This window comes from Dromaius novaehollandiae, unplaced genomic scaffold, assembly GCF_036370855.1.
Source record: "Dromaius novaehollandiae isolate bDroNov1 unplaced genomic scaffold, bDroNov1.hap1 HAP1_SCAFFOLD_37, whole genome shotgun sequence".
In the NCBI taxonomy this organism is placed as follows: Eukaryota; Metazoa; Chordata; class Aves; order Casuariiformes; family Dromaiidae; genus Dromaius; species Dromaius novaehollandiae.
In genome coordinates, this window is record NW_026991398.1 from 1,803,891 (window position 1) to 1,828,197 (window position 24,307).

Below are 24,307 nucleotides of genomic sequence, written 5' to 3' on the forward strand. Positions count from 1 at the left end.
AAAAATCCCTCCTCTCCGGGGGCTTGCAAAGAGTGTTTGCCAGACTTTTGTACAGAAACACAGCCTGGTCCAAGATGCCCAAGAGCAGCACAGCCCCCAGCATGGTGCAGGATGCCCAGGAGCTCCATGGCTCTCTCCTCTGTTTCCACATGTCCTGATTACATTAACAATTTCTAACATCCCCTTTACAGCACAGTATCTGGGCACTGTAACACTGTAACTCCTTCCATTACTCTTTGTTCATTCCCATACTGCGCTGCTGATTTGCACTGTGAGGAGTTTTAAACTTGTTCCTCTGGGCAAGTCCTTCATTCTGTTTCTATCTAGCATTTCCTATCTACCCAAAACATTTCTAGCCAGGCTATCCCTTGTGGAAAGGGGACCTCATTGGAGGCAGCTTGGACTCAGCATACAGTTCAGGAGTGTAATTAATTTTACGAAACTATAGCATGCCTTTTTTTTTTTTCCCTTCTGGCTTGCAATTAAGAAAAATTCTTCTGTGTCTATTTGCAGCTCGTTCTCTAAGGAAAGCAGCTGGGAAGTGGGACATATGAGCTGTAACATTCATTTGCAGACTAAAGTGGAGAAAGGTTTGACTTTAACAGGAGTGATGCAAGTCCCAGGTGGCTGATGAGAGAAATGGCAGGTTTAAGGAGATGGGGAAGAAGATTGCCCATACAGCGTCTGACGTCTGGGACACTGCTTTTCCTGCATGTCCACACTTCCTTAGGAGACACTCTGGATCTGTACCATGTGGAGAATGTTGCTGTCACTTATTCTGAAAGCTGGATAATAATACTAACCATAAAAACCTTAAAAAGCAGGAATCCCTTTACACTACGTTCTAACTGAAGTCACTGTCTTTCAGCTACACTGCTGTAACCAATTACCTGTACATTACTTGAAGAGAATTACAGGGAGAGACGTGGTTCATTGGGGCTTTTGGCATTGTAATGAGCCCCATGGTGTATTTGGTGCTGAGTCCATGAACCTCAGCTATTGCGAGGAGATGGAGCAAAATGTTGAAGTCAAAGTCAGAAGCAAATCCCAAACTTTTGTAGAGTGTTAATAGATCCCACTGAGGGCCACTAGCAAGAAAGACTCGCTGGAGGCTGATTAGAGCAGAAAATTGTAATCACTGATTACAGGTAGGCAAAGGAAATGTGCAGGTGGCTCTGACACCATGTTAACCCTTGATGTGTTTTTCAAGCAAAACGTCCAAGCATGGACACTGAGACCCTGGGAAGGGACATCCTTTCCCGTATGTGTTTTCCATGGCTCTTCCTGGGGGCAGCATGCAGGTTGGGGTGAGCAATATTCATGCAAGACAATGACATGAGACCTCCTGGGCTCCCCAGGGAACAAGGGGACAGTGAGGCCCTGATGTCTACTCATAGGCCTCGGTGGCAGAGACAACAACCATAGGGGACAAAGACGTCAGGTCTGTCAGAGGCTTTCAGCCTGTTTCAGGCAGTTGGCATTCCTTGCTGCCCAGGCACACTGCTGTCTGACTAGCTTGCATACTAACTGGTATGCAAGTATACTGTGGGAGAAAGTGTCAAGAGCCTTCCTAAACTTGAGTTAACTGACATTCACTGTTCTCTGTTCATCCACAAATACAGTTCTTTTAGCACAGAAGGGCATGAGGTTGGTGAGGCTCACATCCTTTCCCCTCAGTAAATCTATGCTGACTGCTCCCTGTCACCTTCTCCTCTTTTGTTTACCTAGAAATGGGATCAGAGAAGACTTGGTCCATGACACTCTCCTGACCAAAGTGAGGCTGAATGGCCTGTAGTTCCCCAGGTTGTCCTTGTGGCCTTTTTTGAAGATGGATGCAACATTTGCCTTTCTCCAGTCATTGGGACCTCCCTGAGTCTCCACAGCTCTCCAAAATGATAGAGAGAGGCCTTGCTAGATAGCAGCCAGCTCTCTCAGCACCCTTAGCTGCAGCCCATCCAATCCTGTAGGCCTGTGTTCTTGCAGATAATACCTGACTCAACCCTCAGGCACTGCTGTTTTGTTTTTCTCCTTGCAAGTCCTGACTCTAAGCACAATGGCCTGGGAGAGCTTGTTGGTGGAGGCTGAAGCAAAGGCATTGAGTTCCCCAGACCTATCTGCATCTGCTGATACCAGATTCCCTGCCCCATTCAGCCGTGGCCTCACATTTTCCTTGTTTATGCTTTTACTGTTTCTGAAGGAATAGCAGATCATCTTTGTGCCTTTGACATCCCTTGAAAGCATCAATCCAGAGGAGCTATGGCTTTCCTAACCACTTCCCTGGACAATATTTCTGAATTCCCCCTTTGCAGCCTCTCCCTGCTGCCCATTCCTGTGTGCTGCCTTTTTGTACTAGAGCTCAGTGAGGAGTTCCCTGTTTAGCCACCCTGTCTCCTGAGATGTCTACCTGTTCTCCTGGGTATCAGTATGGGCCATTCTTGAGCTTGGAGGATGCTGCCTTAAAGACCTGCCAGCTTTCCTGAGCTACTTTGCCCTGCAGACAGATTCCCATGGGATTCCTCCACCAGTCTCCCCAGTAGGCCCAAGTCTGCTCCTCTGACATCCAGAGTCTGGACTCTGCTACTCTTCCTCCTCGCTCCCCTCAGGAGCAGGAGCTCCACTACCTCGTGGCCACTGCAGGCAAGGTTGACACTGATTATCCCATCCCTGGTCAGTTCTTCCTTGTTTGCAGGTTCCAGGTCCAGGAAGGTGTCACCCTTGTTGACCTGACTGGCTTAGCTGCGCTGAGTTGTCCTCCACACCCTCCAGAATCCTCCTGGACTGTTTGCACCCTGCTGCATTGCCCTCCCAATGAATGTCAGGGAGATTAAAGTCTCCCCATAGGAACCGGGGTCTGTGATCCACAGACTTCCTCAGGTTGCTAAAAGATTTGCAGTTCTGCAACAGCCTGTGCATCTCCCCTTCCTCTTGTTTGTGGACTGGTCTATGTGCATTTGTGTATATTTGGGCTACAGGACCTCAGCTGTGGCACCAGGGCTGAGTGCAGACTTGCCACAGTGAAACCTGTTCCCCAGAGCCAAGGACACCATGTATTCAATGGCCCCACTTCAGAACAGAGACCTGCTGGTGTAGATAGCAGATGGCGATACAATGATGATATGAGGCACCCACTAAGAGAGCAAACCCCGCAGTACCCAAGGCCAGGGAGAAACAGAGCTGGGCCATGCAGCTGTGGCAGGAGAGGTGTTGTGTACCCAAGATGACTTTGCAGCACCTTGGGGCCTGTGATAGAAGTTACCAGATGTCCAGGAAGGACAAGGTGCCACTGTGAAGGTCCTTGGGCCTGAACAGCCTGCAATCTAGCCACGCTGTAGCTGCATCATTAGTATGGTCCCGGTTCACATAACTGGGGGGTGAGAAAAGCTTTAGGGAGAGGAGAACTAGATGGATTTGGGAGTGCAGGAGTATGTGTGGAGACCTTGGTGCAATGTGCCTTCCATCTTTGCAGCATGCTTGGATGTAGACATGACAGACTTTGCCTAAAGGCAGTGGTGGGAATCCCTTGCTTGGGAAGAGGTAGGAGAGTCGAGATGCCCTGGGGTGTTTGTCCAGCTACCACTCCAGAGTGGCATGATTTTCCTGTAGGTCCTGAGCTGTATCTGCTAGAAACATGGTGGTTGTGCTGGACACCCCATGCATGTGACATGGCCCTGCAGGCCTATTGTCATTGCATTAAACCAAGTGTCTGCACTGAATTACATCAGCTGTTTGCAACATCAGGATCTGCACAGGTCTCAGCTTCAGGGTGAGCGGAGCTCTTGCAGTAGTAGGTAGCTAGTGTCATTTGGAATGGCCAAGGAGATTCTCCACCTGGCAGCTGATGCCCCAGAAAGATGTGGGTTTCAGAGCTGTTACATCAGAGCAAGGAGACATGTCTTGGACCACCTCTGACACTTCCAATGTCAGAAGCTGTTTGCATATGAACAACTGACTCCCACCCTCCATCTCCACTGATTACAATGGGAGCTTAGACAAGAAGCAGACAGTCACACTCTGCACCCCAAAACCTGGGCAAGGGGAATCCCACCTCCTGTGAGTCTGTGGAGTGCACAAGAGGGAACTGAATCCTACTACATCCCAGGAGCTTCCGAATCAGTATTTAATGCCTAGCTTGACACCTCAAAACCAATTGCTAAGACATGAATAAATGAACTCCCTTCTTGTCCCTGCCTAGGTGTCCTGTCTTCTTATGGGATGGGAGCAGGCCCTTCCAGAGTGGGACATTTCCACCTCTCCCAGATAACCATCTTCTGATGAGACAAACTGAAACGCTGAACTCAGTCTCTCTCCCCTGTTTAGGGAGGGACCATCGGTGATTATGTTAGTCTACTTCAAAGGGCATTTTCCAAAGGGTGACCACACGGTCTTTCAGGAGATGTCAGCCCTGGAGCCCTGGGAACTTCCTGAAGGTGCACAGGGCACAGAGAAAGTCACATCTTCAGCTGGGCCTGGCTCCTGGGACTGCAGGAGCCCATGGCAACCTGGCAGGCGCTGCAGAGAGACAGCTCTGTCCTGGTGCAGCTCCTCTTAAAGGAGCAGCAAGACTCAGGGTGCTGCCTGCAGGCACCAGGATGAGAGGAGCGGCTCAGAAGCTAAAGACAGTCAGCAACAGGAGGACAGCTGAGAGCAGCACACTCTGAGCAGAAATCCTCACTGCCCTTGACACAGTAAGTCTCTGGCTGCAGGGCAATGCTGCTGTGGTTCCCAGAGGTTTCTTCTGCAGCTGGCACCTTCCAGAGCTGAAAGGGTCTGTCAGGGTGACTCTCCCAGCTTCTCCTGTTTGGAGCAGGTGGTGCTTTACAGCAGGGATTAGCTTCCACACTATCACAGGGACAGGGCATCATGGCTACCTTCTCCCAGGAACAGTGCATGGGTGTGAAGCCAGGGAGTGCACCCAGGTCTGCCCAATGCTGCATTTCAGAGCAGTGTCCCTGTGCCCCAGGGTGCTGTGTGCCCAGGGCAGTGACTCTACTGCCTGCGAGGGTCAGCACTCAGCCTGTGCCAGCACCCTGTGGTGCTGCAGGGAGAAGCTGTGGGTGGAAGGAGTGACCCGCGTCAGAGCAGGTTCCTTCTCCTGTTGAGAGGGTGCTGCATGGCTCAGGGCTGATCTCAGCTCCAGCTCACCCCCAGGACATTTTCTGAAGGGGACTTTTCCAGAGGAAGGTATATGCTGGTCAAACCTGCAAAGGGCAGAGCTTTCCTGCCTGAGTCTGCGCTTTATCTCCCCATCCTTTGACAGGGCTGGAATGGAAACAGAGTTGTGTAGTTTAGAAAAGAAACTCTAACTCCTGATCTGTTTACAGTGAGAGAGCAAAAGGTCTGCAAGGAACCTCAGCAAATCCCTCCAGCCACCCCTCTGCCTATGAGCAGCACCACCATAATCTTTATTAGCCTCCTCAGGGTTGGTCTGAGCTGCTCCTTAGCACCTGCAAACCTGAAGGTATCTGCCCCTGGGACAGTGCCAGGCAGCAGCAGGATGATGCATGAAAGAGAGGAAACTTCTCACAGGAAAGGCTGTGGGAGGGTGGATGTGGGCAATTCCCTGACAGCTTCTGCAATGCAGATGCCTTCCCCTGAGCCAGCCCCTGTGTCTCCTCTGCCGCCTACCAGAGCCTCTGCCCTCAAGGCCACAGCATCCAGGGCAGGAGACACCTCCTTTGCAGTCCAGGCTCCAGGAGAGCAGATGTGCATCTCTCCTGTAGGTGCCCATTTTACCACTGCTTGACAGAGGGGCTGAGAGCAAAACTTCCTCTGCAGGGGGATGTGCACAGCTGAGTAAGATGCAGGCTTTCCTGCGTGCCCATCTGGAGGTGTTTGCATGGGAGTGAGGGGTCCCAGACCCCTTCTAGCCTGTGGGTCTTTGGGCCATGCAGTCTGTAGGGCTGGGGAATGCGCCAAGTCTCCCTAAGGAGACATCCCCTTTTGGGCGATGCACTAACCCAAACACTTTTGCCCCTCAGGATTCTCTAGTAATGCAAAAAGCCAAGGATTTCTGTCCCTTCAATAGATGTGCCCCATGTGTGGTGGGCAAGCCCCTCTGCTACAGCCCTTCTTCTGCAGAATGGGTTGTGAGGATGTTGCAGACCCCTTCCCAGTTATGAGTAGGCTTAATCGGAGAGAGGATGTGGACACACAGCTTGTCTGTACCCCCTGCCCCACAACCCCTATTGTGGCTGCAGGTGTGGTGCGGGTGGTAAACTGATGTGAGGGTAGGATCTATCTTAGTGGAACGGGGACCTCTGCAATGGGTCCTGTAACCCCTGCCTTCATGGGCCTGTTTTCCTCCCTTGCACTGAGTGGGAGCTGATGGTGAATGATTTGGATACAGACAACTGTTCAGAAGGGTGAAAGAGGAGGAGATGAATTCCTCCCAGGGTTCTTCTCTTGCAGAGGCTGATGGGCTGGATGCTAATGTCATTTGTCCCTGCAGGACTTGGAGAGTATTCCCATGGGATCACTGCATGAAATCCCCCTCACTCAGCTCAGGGCATCCACCCCAGAAACAGCTCCCCCCAAACACATGTTGCTGTTTGCTCTCTCCATGTACCCAGTGTGGCAGAGCACATGGTGAGAGCTAAGGAACTGAAGTTACAGGTGAGTTTCAAATATGAAAAGTCAGTTTTGTTCTGGAGTCATGCTTGTGGTTTGGCTGGGTACCAGGGCTACGCTTGTGTGCACACCCAGAGCACTTCGGTCATTAGCTCCTTGCCTGGCCTGAGAATTTCCTGGCCAGTCATCTGCACAGATGAGAGAATAGGTTGTCATGAGACAGTGGACCACCAAGAAACTAGGTGATTGACTGGACCTAGGCAATTAAGTATTTGACCAAGAGTTATGGCAGCCCTGCAGGTGGGAATTTCCAAAGGTTCTAGAAATTCCCCTGTGGCAAATCCTGCTGTGTCTAGTCCATTTTGTATGCTGAAATGTGTTGATAATCATCTTGGGTGGAGTGTCCCGAAGTGTCCTTGCTGCAGAAGTGATCTGATTGTGCATGGCTAAGACATTTGTAAATAGTCAAATACAAAGTGTTCCTGCAGTAATTGTCACATACTCTGAGCTTAAGGTGTATCAATAGCAATGAATTATGCATGTGCTGGGTGGTCACGTGGGTCCCCAGCCAACGGGAGTAGAACTGAGCCAAACAGGGGTTCAGGAGTCTCACCTAATCCCGCTGACAGCACTGCAAGGACACGTTGTCACTGCACAATGACGGACCATCCTGTTTTGATTCTGAGTGTGTGTGTAACAAGCAGGGCTGACTCCTCTGGAGCCCGTGGACAGAGGACCCTGTTCCCCATGGCAGACTCAGAAAGCACAGACTAGAGCAGAAGTAGAGGAGGTGAAGGAAGGTCCTCCTGGTAAGGAGAAAGGACATGTGGGGAGTTGCTCTGAGAAATGCTGTGGGTTTTGTTCCAAGTCAGTCCTAACTTGTCAATGTCTTTTCCCCCCTGGACATTCTCCCACAGCCCAGAGGCAGCAACTGTCTAACAGCAGCTCACTCAGCAAGTTCCTCCTCCTGCCGTTCTCTGACACACAGGAGCTGCAGCTCTTGCACTTCTCGCTCTTCCTGGGCATCTACCTGGCTGCCCTCCTGGGCAACGGCCTCATCATCACAGCCATAGCCTGCTACTACCGCCTCCACACCCCCATGTACTTCTTCCTCCTCAACCTCTCCCTCCTGGACCTTGGCTCCATCTCCACCACTGTCCCCAAATCCATGGCCAATTCTCTGTGGGACACCAGGGCCATTTCCTTCTCAGGATGTGCTGCCCAAGTCTTTTTGTTTCTCTTCTTAATTTCAGCAGAATATTTCCTTCTTACAATCATGGCCTACGACCGCTTTATTGCCATCTGCAGACCCCTGCACTACAGCATGCTCATGGACAGCAGAGCTTGTGTCAAAATGGCAGCAGCTGCCTGGGGCAGTGGATTTCTCAATGCTCTCCTGCACACTGCTAACACATTTTCAATACCACTCTGCCAAGGCAACACCATGGACCAGTTCTTCTGTGAAGTGCCCCAGATCCTCAAGCTCTCCTGCTCAGGTGCCTACCTCAGGGAAGTGGGGCTTCTTGTGGTTGGTCTTTGTTTAGCTTTGGGGTGTTTCATTTTCATTGTGGTGTCCTATGTGCAGATCTTCACTGCTGTGCTGAGGATCCCCTCTGAGCAGGGCCGGCACACAGCCTTTTCCATGTGCCTCCCTCACCTGGCCGTGGTCTCCCTGTTTCTCAGCACTGGCACGTTTGCCTACCTGAAGCCCCCCTCCATCTCCTCCCCAGCTGTGGATCTGGTGGTGTCTGTTCTGTTCTCGGTGGTGCCTCCAGCAGTGAACCCCCTCATCTACAGCATGAGGAACAAGGAGCTCAAGGAGGCACTGAGGAATCTGATTCAACTGGTACCAGTTCAGCAGCTATAAGCTGCCCATCCCTCTTTGTAAGTGCCTTGAATTTATCTCAGACAACTCTTGTGCTTTGGGCATTGTATCTGTGATAATCAGGCTTGTAGAAATTTTTTTAAATTCCCACTTCTCCAGAGGCACAAACCCAGCCTTTCTGACCCAGAGGCCTTCTGTAAATGTGTCTATCACTGTGTCAGAGCTGGCCTGTCTCTAATAAAAGGGGATTTCCTCAGTGCAGTGCTTGAAAGTTGCTTTCTTCTTCCAGAGCTGGAGCCAATAATTCACTCAAGGCCTTTCACCCTGAAAAGGACTGTTGTTTTTCCGGGACTCTTTATGGACTCAAGGCGATGAGCTCATGGGGTGCTGTGTTAGGGAATGAGGGCTGCATTCAGCTCTCACTTGTGGGTGCCTAGTGCTCCTGGAGGTGCTGAATGGTCAAACAGTTTCTGCATGGGGCTGTCTGCCCTGTGACAGGGCTGGTGACAGATGCCCACAGCGGATCCTCTGCCTCTGCAGGCAGAGGGAAGGGAGCCTGGAGAGGGGTTCATGTCACCTTCATTGAAAAACCTTGGGCTGCATCTAGGAACACACCTGAACACAGCGTCAGCCATTTGAAATGTCCTGTGATTGCTCAGAGCATCATCCACAGCCACAGACCCCTTGGTAGGGGGTTGTCAGGTGCAATGATGCCCATCCAGCTGGGTCTGCTTCTCGCCCCAACCACCACGGCCAGTGTGGGATCACCCCGTGGCCCTGGGTCACCACAGCCCGCTCGCTCTGCAGAGCAGCACCACCAGCTCTGTGGGGAGCACAGGGGAGGGTGCAGGAGTGGCCGGGCAGGCCAGCAGTGATGCACTCCCTGGGGACAGGCTCTCTGGGGAGCAGGGACCTCCCTGGAGAAGGGGAAAGGAGCAATTGTGTGCTTGCAAGGAAGAAAAATAGAGAAATCTATTCCCATGTATGTCAACTAAGGGCAGGGGGTGGTGAGCAGAGGCATTTCTACACCTGCCCTGAGCTGGCTGCCTCCCACCTGCAGTCCATTTTCCTGGACTGGAGAAAAGTGGGGACACACTTCCGCTGCAGAGCTGGTCATGTGGGGACTTGCTTTAGTTCAACGGAATGACATTCTGAGTGTAGCAGCAGGGCTGGCAGGCACTGATGCCTTCTCCCCCGGTCCAGGAGCTGAGACTGCTCCCCAGTGCTAAGGGGCTAAAAAGAAAGTTTTCGGTGCAGGGAGAAAGGCAGAGAAATACTGCAAGTCTCCTTCAGGCCAGACGTCATGGGATCTGCTTCTGAGGGCATTTCAAAGGAGATCATGATGTGACTCAGGTCCCTTGTGAGCCACACATTGGAGGCATCTCATAGTCTTCAGTCACCCAGGACTTTAAGGTCCCAGAATGAAATCTTTGAGTTCCAGGAAACTCCCCTTTGGTTGGGAGGGGTGTCTCAAATCCTGCTGCCCTCTATCGCACAAGGGGGGCCAGGAAAAGACTCTCCTTCCCCCAGGTGCCACTGGAAGGAATGGCCTTGCCAGAGAAGGGGGAAAATCTGCCTGTATTTGGAGATGTTTGCCAGTGGGACTCCTGGCCTTCATTCCCCCTCTTTTGATTTGTCTCCACTTTCTTCCGCCACTTCTCCCATATGGATTTATTTGACACTGTGAGGTGTGTCCTGGGCACATCATGCCCATGTCATGAGCAATCCAAGGAGGCCGTATCCATGGCTCAGGGATCGGGATCCTTGGCAGCTCAGGATGGTCTATCTCTAGATAGGTTAGACAACAAAGATGGATTCTGTCTCTAAAAAGTCATAATCCTGTCCATGCATCTAGAGATAGAGTAAATAACGGGTCCCCCTGGAGCTGCCTCCCTTAAGCAAGTCTGGGCGCACGTGGCTCCAGCCGATTGGCAGAAATGCCTAAATCCCCCCACACACACCTTTTTTTTTTTTAAGTTGTTTTAAAACATTTCCAGTACCGGGGACATTGATCATATTGTTATCTCAAAGATCAGTAGTCTGCCAGTTCTGCCCTTTCTTTATCCTGCTTCTCTTTGGCTGAGGCTGCCGGGATATTTCATCTGTCCCACTGCACTCGCCCTGCTGCCTGTGCTCTTGCTAATACAACGCAGGATGAGGGTGGCTGCCTGTGCTACAGGAGCAGCCTGAGGACTCCCTGTCAACTTGCTGTCCACCAGGACCTCCAGGTCCTTCCCTGCAGAGCTGCTTTCCAGCCAGGCAGCCCCAGCTTGCCCTGCTACATGGGGTTATCTCATCCCAGGGACAGGACCTGGTTCAACTCCCATATCACCAGCCTGTCACTGCCCCTTTGCTTAGCAATCCTGCCCTCCAGCAGGTCAACCACTCATAGCAATTTGGCATCATCCATGAACTGGCTGAGAGTGCACTCCATCCCACCATCTAAATCATTCATAGTGGCAAACACCATTGGCTCCAGTATTGACCTCTGAAGAACATCCCTGGTAACCATTAGTCAGCTAGACTTTGTATCACTCCACTCGTTGAGCCAGGCGGCCTCCAGCTCATTTCCCACACCCTCCATTGCTTGCTCCTCCATCCCACAGCTCCCCAGTTTGGCTACAAAGATGTCATGGAAGACCATGTCAAAGACCTTCCTAAATTCAAGGTGTACAGCATGCACTGCACTCCCCTTGTCCACACAGCCAGTCGTCCCACCACAGAAGGCAGTCAGATTGGCCAGGCACAGTTTGCCCTCGATGACTTCAGGCTGGCTGTTCCCAAGGCCTTCGTGTGGCTGGAATGAACTCACAGAAAGGTCTGCTTCCCAGGGACTGAGGTGACTCTGACCAGCCTGTCATTCCCCAGATTCTCTTTCCTGTCCTTCCTGAAGACAGATGTTAAATTTTCCTGTTTTCCAGTCCTCAGGAACTTCCCCTGATTGCCATGACCTATGGAAGAGGATTGTGAGCAGCCTAGCAATGACCACCAGCTCCCTCAGTAACCTAAGAAATTGCAACTCAATACAAGCAAAAGAGGTTTCCTCATGAGGGTGGTCAAAGACTGCACCAAGGGCAGCTATGGGATCTTCACTGCTGCAGATGTTCAGAGTTTACTGGGACATAGGCCTGAGCAACCTGCTCTAACCTGGCCTGCTTTGTATGAGAGGTTGGACTAGAGACCTCTGGAGGTCCCTTCCCACCTGAATTGCTCTGTGATTTCATGCATGGAAAGACCCCAGCCATAGAGACAGGCTGTGCTTCTCTCGCAGGCTGCCCACCAGCAGAGGACATGGAGAGCCCTTTGCCAGCCCCACACTCCCTTGTCCCCCTCCACTTGTGATGTGGGACACAGCCTGGGTCTGGACCAGGCCCACATGAGGTCTCCACTGCCGGCCCTTCCCCTGCAGAGGGAGGAAACCCCGACATTCCCGGCATGGAGCTGATGTCAAAACAGCACCTGCAGCCTGACTGGTCTGATGGCCTTGTCCCTCCCAGCACAACCATGGAGTCCCAAGTGGGGCTGCCCACCCTGCCCCATTATCCCCCCCCCCCACTCCCCGTTACCCCAAGCCCCATCCCAGCCCTGGCACTGGCTGACTGCCCTGACCTGGGGCAGTTCCAGCTCCCTGAGAGGGAGTGGGGGTGCAGAAGCAGCAGGCTGGGGGGCTGGGCTGCAGGCAGTGATGGCCCTGCCAGTCTGGGAGCTGGGGGGTGCGGCTGGACCCGCTGCCTGGATGGGGCTGGAGCCCCGGCATGGGGAGAGGCAGGAGGGCCGGAGGCCAGGCAGTGGCTGAGGGGCTGTTCCCACTCCTGCTGCACTGCTGGTCCCTGTGGTGTGGGGAGAGGGGATAGCAGATGAGGCAGCATGAGGTGGCAGCAGATCAGCAGGGGTGGGGTGCAGTGGGGGCTGCAGCAGGGGTCGTGGATGGTGCTTGTGCAGCGCAGCGGCACTCACACCACTGCCCGAGCCCCACTGTGGGTACAGCCCTCTCCTGGGGGCAGGGGTGTGTGTCGGCCACCCCATCAGCCTCCCAGCTGGGACTGGCCCCAGTGGCCCAGGCAGACAGGACAGTGACATCTGTGTCCCTTCTTCCTGTGTCCAGCAGATTCCCTACCCCCAGGCTGCCTGCAGCCCCCCCATGCCAGCCCCTCTCTCCAGGACAGCATGGGAGTCCCTGTCCTGGGGCTCCTCAGGCAGCTCCTGCTGCCCCAACATACACAGAAACAGATTTCTCTTTCTTGCTTATTCCTCCTTGCAAGCACACAATTGCTCCTTTCCCCTTCTCTAGGGATGTCCCTACTCCAGAGAGAGCCTTTCCCCAGGGAGTGCATCAGTGCTGGCCTGCCTGGCCATTCCTCGACCTTCCCCTATGCTCCCTGAGGGCCCCGAGCTGGCGGTGCTGCTCTGCAGAGCGAGCGGGTTGTGGTGCCCCAGGGCCATGGGGTGACTGTGCACTGGCCGTGGTGGTTGGGGTGAGAAGCAGACCCAGCTGGACAGGCACCATTGCACCTGACAACCCCCTGCCAAGGGGGTCTGTGGCTGCAGATGATGATCTGAGCAATCACAGGACATTTCAAATGGCTCAGAACCTGTGTTCAGGTGTGTCCCGAGATCCAGCCCACTGAAGGTGACATGAACCCCTCTCCAGGCTCCCTTCCCTCTGCCTGCAGGGTCCCCACTGTGGGCATCTGTCACCAGCCCTGTCATAGGGCAGACAGTCCCAGGCAGACACCGCTTGACCATTCAGCACCTCCAGGAGCACTGGGCACCCACAAGTGAGAGCTGAATGCAGCCCTCATTCCCTAACACAGCACCCATGAGCTCATCACCTTGAGTCCATGTAGAGTCTGAAAAGGAAGAGGCCTTTTCAGGGTGAAAGTCCTTGAGTGCATTCTTTGCTCCAGCTTTTGGAAGAAGAAAGCAACTTTCAAGCACTGCACTGAGGAAATCCCCTTTTATTAGGGACAGGCCAGCTCTGACACAGTGACAGACACATTCACAGAAGGCCTCTGGGTCAGACAGACAGGGTTTGTGCCTCTGGAGAAGTGGGATGAATTTAAATATCTCTGAACAAACATAGGTGCCCAAAGCACAAGAGTTGTCTGAGATAATTAGAAATCAGCTGTGAAGAGGGATGGGCAGCTTATTCCTGCTGAACTAGTACCAGCTGAATCAGTTTTTTCAAGGCCTCCTTGAGCTCCTTATTCCTCATGCTGTAGATGAGGGGGTTCACTGCTGGAGGCACCACCGAGTACAGAACAGCCACCACCAGATCCAGAGCTGGGGAGGAGAGGGAGGGGGGCTTCAGGTAGGCAAACATGCCAGTGCTGACAAACAGGGAGACCACGGCCAGGTGCGGGAGGCACATGGAAAAGGCTTTGTGCCGGCCCTGCTCAGAGGGGATCCTCAGCACCGCAGTCAAGATCTGCACATAGGACAGCACAATGCAAATGAAACACCCAAAGACTAAACAAAGACTAACCACAAGAAGCCCCAATTCCCTGAGGTAGAAGTCTGCGCAGGAGAGCTTGAGGATCTGGGGCACTTCACAGAAGAACTGGTTCACTGTGTTGCCTTGGCAGAGTGGTATTGAAAATGTGTTCCCAGTGTGCAGCACAGCATAGAGAAAACCACTGGCCCAGGCAGCTGCTGCCATTTTGACACAAGCTCTGCTGTCCATGAGGGTCCTGTAGTGCAGGGGTCTGCAGATGGCCATATAGCGGTCATAGGCCATGACTGTGAGGAGAGAATACTCTGCTGTGAGCAAGAAGAGAAACAGAAAGACCTGGGCAGCACATCCTGAGTAGGAAATGGCCCTGGTGTCCCACAGGGAATTGGCCATGGATTTGGGGACAGTGGTGGAGATGGATCCAAGGTCGAGGAGGGAGAGGTTGAGGAGGAAGAAGTACATGGGGGTGTGGAGGTGGTGGTTGCAGGCTACGACTGTGATGATGAGGCCGTTGCCCAGGAGGGCAGCCAGGTAGATGCCCAGGAAGAGGGAGAAGTGCAAGAGCTGCAGCTCCCATGTGTCTGCAAATGCCAGGAGGAGGAACTCGTTGAGGGAGCTGCTGTTGGCCATTTGATCCCACTGGGCTTTTGGGATTGTCTAAGGAAGAAGAAACAGTTGAAAAAAAAAAAGTGAAAAGACATTGACAAGGCAGGAGACACCTTCCAAGGAAAAAAAAAAGGAACATTTCTCTTTGAAAACACTAGGTTGTCTCTCTCTTTTTTGGGGAGGATCATTCGGCAGGTACCTGTAGTGTGCTGTGGGAAGCAGAAGCCTCTGCCTGGGGGCTGCACAGGAATCAGTCCTTCTGGACAGTAGTGGGAACATGGGAACAGAGGTAAACAGCTCTGGCACTCATAATTTCTGTCAGGTAAAATCTATTCCTCACCTGGAAGGGCTTTTCAGTGTTTTCACTATCTGCTCTAAAGAATGATAGTTGAGGAACAGAGTTTTAGGGAGTTTTTAATATATATATATTTTTCCATTAGATGTCCTTGTCACCCCTGGGGAGTGTTGCTCAAAGGCAAAAATTCTCAGCATTTCTACTGTGAGCTTGGGAAAAAAAAAAAAAAAGATTCACTGCCACTTGGTACAGAGTGAGGACAGCTTGTTTCTCTATTAGTCTTGTTCCCAGCTGTCCTGTACTCACACCGCTTTGAGCTGGAGGATGAACACTCTCATATGTTGCCCTAAAAAGAAACCAGCCCCTGCTGAGAGCAGAGGAGTCCACTTTCAAAGTGCAGATCTCCAAATTTCTCTCATTCTCAGGGTGCCAGAGGGAGCTCTCCACACTCCCCTTCTAGCCAAGGACACACAGAGCTCTTTTCAGCTGCCCATTTACAGCCTCCCAACACCATCTCCATGCTCTTCACATCTCTGCAATTTCTTCACGGGTCTCTCAGATATCACAGAGATGCTGTGAGACATCTGTGCCTTGCTGGAGGGCAGCTCGCAGCCTGGCTGGACACCACAGAGAAATGGTCAAAGGCCTGTTAGGACTGAAGATGGGTTCTCCTTAAGGGAGATTCAGCTCAATTCCCAACCCCATAGGCTGCATTTCTGGGAGCCACACTGGTCAGAAGTGGGCTGGGGCAACAGCACTCCCATGCAGGCCCCTCTCCTGCACAACATGCAGCATTGGTGTCAGAACTGCAGCTGAAGACCCCGACCCCAGGGAGCTTGAGAGAAAAACAGGAGCAGCATGACAGGAGGAGAAACAAGGAGCAACACCAAGATTCTACTGCCAAGGGAGGCAAGGAGAGACAGACGGGCGCTCAGAAAAGCCTTTACCTTACCCAGCTGGGCATGCCACCTTGCAGATGGTGACATTGCAGGGCAATCGTTCCCTTTGTGGCAGGAGAGATGCCCCTGTCCTCTGCCAGAGGTCTGGCTGCAGAGGAGGCAGCTCATGCCCTGGACTCCATGGCTGTCAGGGCAGAGGCTCTGCTGGGTGGGAGAAGACACATGAGGGGCTTGCTCAGAGGAAGAGTCTGCATCAGAGGGACTGACCATGACTTGCCCAAATCCATCCTCTCCTTGTGATTCTGTTAGCAGTTCCCTCTCATTCCCTGCCCATCTCTGCTGCCTGGAGCAGTCCCTGCTGGAAGCTCTTTCTCTGTCCCAACATCTTTTCCCGGTCATCCTCTGTGTGCTCAGTTCTGCCCTACTGAAATCTCCCGGGACAGGGCACTAGCCAGGGGCATCTCTGTGTTTGCAGGTCCTAAAAAGCAGGTGACACAAACCTTGACTAGCACAGAGAAGGTGATGCTGGTGCTGTCTGTAGGCAGAGGTGGGAGTGAAGCAGCTTACTGAGGTTTCTCAAACCTACTGATCCTGAGAGTGAAGGTTTGGGAGTCCCAGTTCCTTGCCAAAGCAGAAAACTCTCCTTTTTTCTCCCTGCCAAAATCTGGAAACTGAAAGTGCAGACATCGAGAGGAAAGCTCCTTCCCTTTCAAGTAGCCTTTTCTTCACTTTCCTCTAAAAACACTCCTCAGAAATGCCCTGTGCATAAGCTGGAGCTGTGAGCAGCCCTGAACTGGGCAGCACCCTCTCAACAGGAGAATAAACCTGCCCTGATGAGGGGCACTCCTCCCATCCAGAGCTTCTCCCCACAGTGCAGTGGGGAGTTTCCTGGGCAGGCTGAGTGCTGACCCTCGCAGGCAGCAGAGTCACTGCCCCAGGCACACAGCACCCTGGGATGCAGGGACACTGCTCTGAATTACAGCCCTGGGCAGACTGAGTGCACAGCCCAGCTTCACAGCCTGCGGCCATTCCTGAGAAAGGTAACAGGCTGCCCTCTCAATCTGATGGTGTGGCTGGGAATCTCTGCTCTGAAGCATCTCATCCTACTCTGAGTGGGATCCTTAAAAAGACAGTCATGGGATGGGATAGGTTTAGAAGACCCCTCCAGGAACCTCAGTAGCATTGCCCTGCAGCCAGAGACTCACCGTGTCAAAGGCTGTGAAGGTTTCCCCCACAAGGAGCTCTCTGCTGTCCTCCCACTTCACACTGCCTTCCACTTCTCCCTGCCTTCTCTCAGCTCATGTCAGCAGCAGCAGGCAGTGCCCGCAGCCCTGCTGCTCTGCGCAGAGGAGCTGCTCCTGCACACAGCTGTGTCTGGGCAGTGCTGCCAGGTTGCCATGAACTCCTCCTGTTTCATCAGCCTGGCCCCACTTGGGAACAGTAGCCCAGCTGAAGGTGTGATTTTGTTTGTCCTTTGTACTCCTCCTTCTGGGAAATGTTTACTGAGGGAGACTAAAATAATCACTGATGGTCCCTCTCTAAACACTGAAGAGACACTGATTCCAGGACTGTAATTTGTCTCATCAGAGGAGGGTTATCTACAAGAGGTGGAAATGTCCCCCTCTGGAAGCCCCTCTTCCCATCTCTTAACTAGGTAGGACACGTAGACAGGGACAAGAAGGGAGGTCATTTACCCAGGGTTCAGGTATTGATTCCAATGAGTCAATCTGGGCATTTCATGCCAGGTGAAAAACCCCTGGTCTGGAGTGGGATTCAGCAAACTGCCATGAACTCCACAAACACACACGAGGTGGGATTCCCCTTGCCCAAGCTGAAGTGTGCACAACACAGATGTCTGCACACAAGATCCTACCATTATAATCACTGGAGATGGAGGGTGGCAGGCAGTTGCTCACACGCGAACCCTTGGTGACATTTGGAGAGACAGAGGTGGTCCAGGGCATGTGCCAGTTTCTGCTTGCTCTGAAGGAGGAACCTGCTTCCTTCTAGAGCATTAGGTGGGGGTTAGGTGAGGAATTTCCTTGGCCATCTCCAATGACACTAGATGCCTACTACTACAACTAAAGCGCCAGTCACTATGATGCTGAGACACAAGTGGATCCATACAATGCAAACAGCTAATGTAATTCAGGACAGACACTAGATTCAGTGACATAAAGATAAGCCATAGGCAGGGCCATGTCCAATGCCTGGGGTGTCCAGCACAACCACATGTCTCTAGCAGATACAGCATGGGACCTACAGGAAAAGCATGCTCTTTTGGAGTGGTTCCTGGGCAAGGGCCCCAGGGCACCTTGGATTCCCTACCTGTGCTCAAACATCATGAATCCCACAGCTGCCTTTGGGCAAAGTCTATCCCATCTACATCCAAGCATGCTGCATAAATGACAGGCACATCACACCAAGGTCTCTGCACTCTCAAACATTTCTTGCTCTCCTCCTCCTGAACTTTTTCTCACCCCCAGATGATATGAACAGGGACTGTGCTAATGAGGTGGCTGGATCCAGGCCAGCTGGCTCACAGGCTGTCCAGACCCAGGAACTTCTTCACTGGCACCTTGTCCTTCCTGGAGATTGGTGGACCCCCGTCACAGGTCCCAGGGTGCTACAAAGTCAGCTCAGGCAGCAAACCCCTCTCCTGACATTTCTGCATGGCCCAGCTCTGTTTCTCCCTGGCCTTGGGCACTGCAGGCTTTGCTGTCTTAGTGGGAACCTCATTTCACCATTACATTGCCACGTGCTATGGGGTCTGTATGACCAGGAGTGCAGCCAGGAGGTCGAGGGGCATGATGATCCCCCCTCAAGTCAGTATTCATTAGACCATGTATACTGCATCTATCTTTGGGTCCCCAGAAAAAGAAAGAGGTTGATAACTGGGAACGAGTTTGGTGGCGGGTCCTCCAGATAATCAGGGAGCTGGAGCACTTGCCCTGTGACGAAATGGGGCTTGATCAACCTGGAGAAGAGATGGCTTTGGAGGGATCTCATAACAGCCTTCCAGTGGCTACAAGGAGGTCATCAAGGAGATGGTGCATGGCAGGAGGACAAGAGGCAATGGGCATAAGTTGAAAGAAGAGATGTTCATGCAGGGGACAAGGAAAAGCTTCTCCACTAAGAGGATGGTCAAGCACTGGAGTGCACTGCTCAGAGAGGCTGTGCAGTCTCCTCCCTTGGAGGTTTCCAAGGCCAGGCTGAATCAAGCCACAGCAACCTCATCTGACCCCAGAGCTGACCCTGCTGTGAGCAAGGAGATTGGGCTGGAGACCTCCTGAGGTCCCTTCCACCCTGAAGGAGTTCCATGATTCTTCCCCCTCTGGGTCTTTGCTCTTTGATGTCGGGGAAAACACAAAGGTTTCCTGTGACAGTGGAAGTAGATCAGCTCTATTGTCCTCCTCCAGTCAGATGTGTTCCCATACAGGGCTTCTTGGCAGGAATCCCAATAGCTGTGATCAATCCTTTGCTTCACTTTTAATTTCCTTCCTGCCCCCTCCAAGTTTGTGTCCCTTACCATCCTGATCCCCTCCTATACAACCAGCCCACCCCTGCTTACCCTTTCCCCAGTGGCACTGCTTTGTTTGGTTTCATTTTGTTTGGTTTTGGTTTTGACAGAGAGGAGCTTCAGTCCAGAAGCACCTTGAGAAACTTGGGGGATTCAGGCAACAGACACCTCAGGGAGGTTTGCACAGAGGTGTCGAGTCCTGTACCTAGAGGGGAATAACCGCATCCGTGAGGAGAGGTTCAGGGCCTTGGGCTCCTTCATCCTGCTGAAGCGGAGGTGAAGGGCAGTAGAGTCGAAGCCTATGACTGCTTAAAGGGTGGTTTCAGGGATGAGCTTCTCTTCGTAGTGGGAAACAGCATGAGAAGGGTGAGCAGCCACAAACTGTAGCTTGTGGGTTCAGATGTAACAGGAAAAGGAAATGTCACTTGAAGAGTAGTGCTGTAGTGCTACAGGTGACCCAGAGAGAGTCTGTGATCAACCCCTGGCTTTGTGTTTCACGAAAAAGCAAGAGAGAGCAGAGAGACATCAGTAAAGGTGGGGAGATCGCAAGGTGAGAGCAAGGTGAGGAAGCAGGCTGGGTGTCTAGAGACTGTAGGGAAAGAGGCACAGGTGCAGCACAGCACAGGACAGTGGTGAAGACAGCCTAGGGGACTGCCAAGGCTGAAAGCCTCCAATAGAGCTGAGGTCTTTGTCCTCCAAGAAACTTGGACGTTTTCTTCTGACTTTAACTTCTTAAGGGGTTTGTTCAGTCTCCTCTCAGTATCTGAGGTTCATGGACTCAGCACCAAATACACCAGAGAGGTCCTTAAAACGCAAAAAGCCCTAACATTCCATGTCACTGACCATAATTTCTTTCAGTTCTTCAAATCCTGTGTGGTTAATTGGAGAGGTTGCCGGAGTGTATTTACAAGAGGAAGATTTCAATGAGCACCTAAAAAAAAAAAAGAAAGAAAGAGAAAAAAAAAGGAATTTCTACTTTTGAAGTTTTGCTTACTTTTCAGCTTTCAAAATAAGTGATATCCACACTCTCCAATTTATACTGACCCACTGGGTCTCCTAATGAAGTCTGGATGACTAGGAAAAGCAACACATTTGACAGGAAACCTGTATGGACCACCTTCCTCCTCACCCTGCCCCAACCCTGCCCTTTCTCTCACCAGCCACTGGGGACTTACATTACTCTTGTTAAAAATCTAACCTTTTCTCATTTGAGTCTGTAGCTGAATGTTACAGCTCCTATGCACCAATTCCCAGCTGCTTTCCTTAGAGAACTAGCTGTGGACACAGCAGGATTTCTCTTCATTACAAACAAAAATGAAAAATGAAACAGTTTAATTAAACACCAGAAATACTCCTCCACTGTATGCTCATTAAGCCCAAGATGCCTCCACTGCTGTCCACTTTCCACAAGGAATAACCTTCCTAGAAATGTTTTAGACAGATAGATAGGAAAAGATAGACAGAAACATAACTATGGAGCTGGTAAAGAGACAACTAGACTCCTGAAGGATGAGGCAAGCTTCAGACTCCCTGAAGCTCACAGCAGCAACTGGAGAGTTGAGAGGTATCTGAATGGATACAAAGCAAGCGGAGGAGGAAAAGTGGAAAACTGTGGAAAGTGCATATGTCCAGATAGTCTGATGCAAAGGGAACTTTAGAAATGATTCTTTTAATCAGGGCATGTGAAAACACGTGGGAGATTCCTGAGATTACATCCACAGCATAATTAGACAGAGCAGTGGTAACGCAAGTTGAGGGGCCTATCAATATTTCTTCTGCTGCTACTCACACCCTTCCTGAAATACCCTTCCTTCATATCCTTCCTGAAAATTTCCATTATTTCATCATGGGAAACATTGACATTTGTATTAAAGTTAGTCAGTCATTTTAGCTGATGGAAGTGTGTTCATACTTTCTAAATGTTGAAAACAGTTCTTTCTTCAGCTTTCCAGGCAGAACTCAGGTGTCCAACCACCAGCACCCAGTGGCACTTGGAGAGGCCTCAGGACATGTCAGGTACTGGCCAGGGCCTGGCAGCTCTCACAGCTCTCACCTGCGGGAGACCGTAGCCCCTCGAAGCTGCAGAGGGGACCAGGGCACCTGCAATGGCACCAGATGTCCATGACACTGTCACTGGATTCCCACCCCAGTTCTGAAAACCCCTTTCCTTTCCAAAGGGAAAAAAAAATCCCCCTAAAAGACCAGTATATTTAAAAAAAAAGACAATAAAGCAAAGAAAGATAAGAACACAAGGAACTTCAAAGTTTTTTAAGAGCACAGCTAACAGCTGAGAGTGCAGCTAGCAGAGGCAGCGAACAGAGGAAGGCCAAGGCCCATTTGGAATTAAATCTGGCAAGGGATGTCAAGGACAACAAGAAGGGCTTCTTCAAATACATCAGTAGCAAAAGGAAGACTAGGGAAAATGTGGGCCCGCTGCTGAATGGGGTGGGCGCCCTGGTGACGCAGGATACAGAGAACTCGGTCCAGTCTTGTTCAACTTCTTCATTGGTGAGCTGGATGAAGGCACATAGTGCATTCTCAGCATGTTTGCTGATGAGACAAACCTGGGAGGAATGGCTGATACACCAGAAGGCTGTGCTGCAATTCAGAGGGTCCTTGACAGGTGGGAGAGATGGGCAGAGAGGAACCTCATGAACTTCAACAAAGGGAAGTGCAGGGTCCTGCACTGAGGGAGGAATAACCCCTGCACCAGGAGAGGCTGGGGGCTGACCTGCTGGGAAGCAGCTCTGTGGAGAAGGACCTGGGAGTCCTGGTGGACAACAAGTTAACCCTGAGCCAGCAAGGTGCCCTTGTGGCCAAGAAGGCCAATGGTATCCTGGGGTGCATGAGGCAGAGTGTTGTAAGCAGGTCAAGGGAGGTGATCCTCCCCCTCTCCTCCACCCTGGTGAGGCCACATCGGAAGTACTGTGCCCAGTTCTGGGCTCCCCAGTACAAGAGAGACATGGCACTACTGGAGAGAGTCCAGCATAGGGCTACAAAGATGATGAGGGGACTGGAGCATCTCTCCTATGAGGAAAAGCTGAGAGAGCTGGGCCTGTTTAGCCTGGAGAAGAGAAGACTGAGAGGGGACCTTCTCAATGTCTACAACTATCTGAAGGGAGGGTGTCAAGAGGATGGGGCCAGACTCTCTTCAGTGGTGCCGAGCGACAGGACAAGAGGCAACGGGCACAAATCGAAACACAGGAAGTTCCATCTGAACATGAGGAAAAACTTCTTTACTGTGAGGGTGACAGAGCACTGGAACAGTCTGCCAAGAGAGGTTGTGGAGTCGCCTTCTCTGCAGATATTCAAAAGCCACCTGGACACGATCCTGTTCAATGTGCTCTAGGTGCCCCTGCTTGAGCAGGGGGGTAGGCCTAGATGATCTCCAGAGGTCCCTTCCAACCCTAACCATTCTGTGATTCTGTGCTTCTGTGATCTTAAGCACCACACATGGAGAAACCTTCCTGAGGCCTCTTAAAAACAAGGAGCCTGCTTTGGTGCCTAAAGGAGGAAGGCTGAGTCCTGTCCCATATTGTCCTGCATCCTACCTCTACAAAAAGAGTGACCCACAGCAGAAATCAGTTTTGAAGCTCACCAAAGCATCACCAAAATCAGTTTTGAAGCATCACCAAGCTCTGGCTTCCTGCACAGGCCTGCCCAGGGCAGAGATCTGTTCAGTACGGGGGTGCAGAAGTGACTTCTCCAGTGCCTCATTTTTAGATACTTCACAGCCTTTGACACCATCTGGGGACATTCCTGAAGGATTTATCAACAAGTTCTGGAAAATAACTGGGGTGAAGGGAGGTGACTGCTTTCCAGGACATGAGGAGAAAACTGCCTGCTGTCTCCCTGGCTGTGCCATCTCCATGGCAGTGACCTACTGAGCCCCCTGATGACACAAGCAGAGGTCACAGTGGGATGTGCTGCATCACAGGGAGGTCTCCCTGGGGCCACAGGGGTACCCTCACTTCCCTGCAAGGCCTGCTCACTGCTGGGCACCGCTCATGTGCTGCCTGCCACTGCCCTCTGGAGCCACTCCGTGGCAAGGAGAGGGCTTGGGAGCCATACTGGGGCCCCTCACAGACAGGCAGAGAAAGAGGGACCCACCAGAGATTTTTGTGCAACGAGACAGGAAGAGCGTCTTTCCTCCTCGTCTTAGAGGCAAGCCAAGAGCAAGGAGACAAGCAAGACGGAGGATGGATGGACCACCACCATCAGCCCAGACTGCAGTTCCTTGTTCCCAGTGCTCCTGCAGCTCTCCACCAAGGGTAAGGGTTTTGGGAGCTCCTTCCTGAAGAGTCACAGAAAGACTGCTAACTATAAAAAAGGATGTGGATCCTGGGCTGTGGGGGTGGCTGGACAGGGTGGGGGCTGCCAAGAGAGCCTTGTTGTAGAGTCCTGACTGGCTGGGGGGCACAATGTGGCAGGCAATGTGACTCCTGGGTCCTGGGGCTTGGCCCTAAGCCCCCAGGATCCTGTGGGGGTGGGGGCAATCCAGGTCCAGGTTTCCCTGGGAGTGGGTCCCCCTTTGGGATCTGGCTCTGAGAGGAAAGGGGTGCTGCATCCCAGAGGCTGGGGTGACCTGCAGTTCCGTGGGGCTCTCAAGAGCCTGCTGGAAATGCCCTTGCTGGAAATGGAACCTTCACCTAGTAATAAACCCTAGTAGTCTACTTGTTTGGGAGAACCTCTGTTCCTTCCCCGTGGATCCTCTTCTGCCTTCATTTTGGCAGAGCATGTTTTGGGCAAGGAGATGCCATCTTCAGATGGTCACAGCCCCTGTCCTCCTGCAAATGGGGGCCAAACCTCTGCAGCCAGAAGAAAGCATGCTTGGGAGAGCAGCTTGGAAACAGGTGGGGGTGCCAGTGCCACTCCATAAGCCCTGGCTGATCCCAAACATTCTTCTTTAAGCCACAGTGGGCAGTGCTGGGGTGGAGTCCATCAGGGCCATCTACCCCAGCCCTCCTATGGGCCCTAAACCATTGGCAGGCCCAGAGCTGCTCTCCCCATTGCTGCCCCCTCATCACTGCCCTGTGACCCCATGGGTTCCTCAGCCCTGTGGAGTGACACGCTGGGGCCCAGCCCAGCCCCACAGAGACCAGCCCCTGCCCGGCCGCGGCTCAACCCTGCCGGGCGCGGCGCG

At 52.2% G+C, this 24,307-nt stretch overlaps 2 protein-coding genes across 2 annotated transcripts in view; one reads left to right on the forward strand and one right to left on the reverse strand.

Annotated features, from left to right (window-relative positions):
* Positions 1 to 11,198, forward strand: part of LOC135326204 (olfactory receptor 14A16-like) — a 28,878-nt gene extending 17,680 nt beyond the window's left edge. The window contains exons 3-4 of the mRNA XM_064504054.1: positions 2,604 to 2,667; positions 10,999 to 11,198. Coding sequence (XP_064360124.1) covers positions 2,604 to 2,667; positions 10,999 to 11,198 — 264 coding nt within the window. The remainder of the gene's footprint in view (positions 1 to 2,603; positions 2,668 to 10,998) is intronic.
* A 2,376-nt stretch (positions 11,199 to 13,574) lies between these two features.
* Positions 13,575 to 14,474, reverse strand: LOC135326244 (olfactory receptor 14A16-like; the record flags this gene model as incomplete). The annotated part of the gene is made up of 1 exon (XM_064504093.1): positions 13,575 to 14,474. A coding segment is annotated over exon 1 (900 nt), but the record flags the coding sequence as incomplete, so codon positions are not given.
* Between the last annotated feature and the right edge of the window lie 9,833 nt (positions 14,475 to 24,307).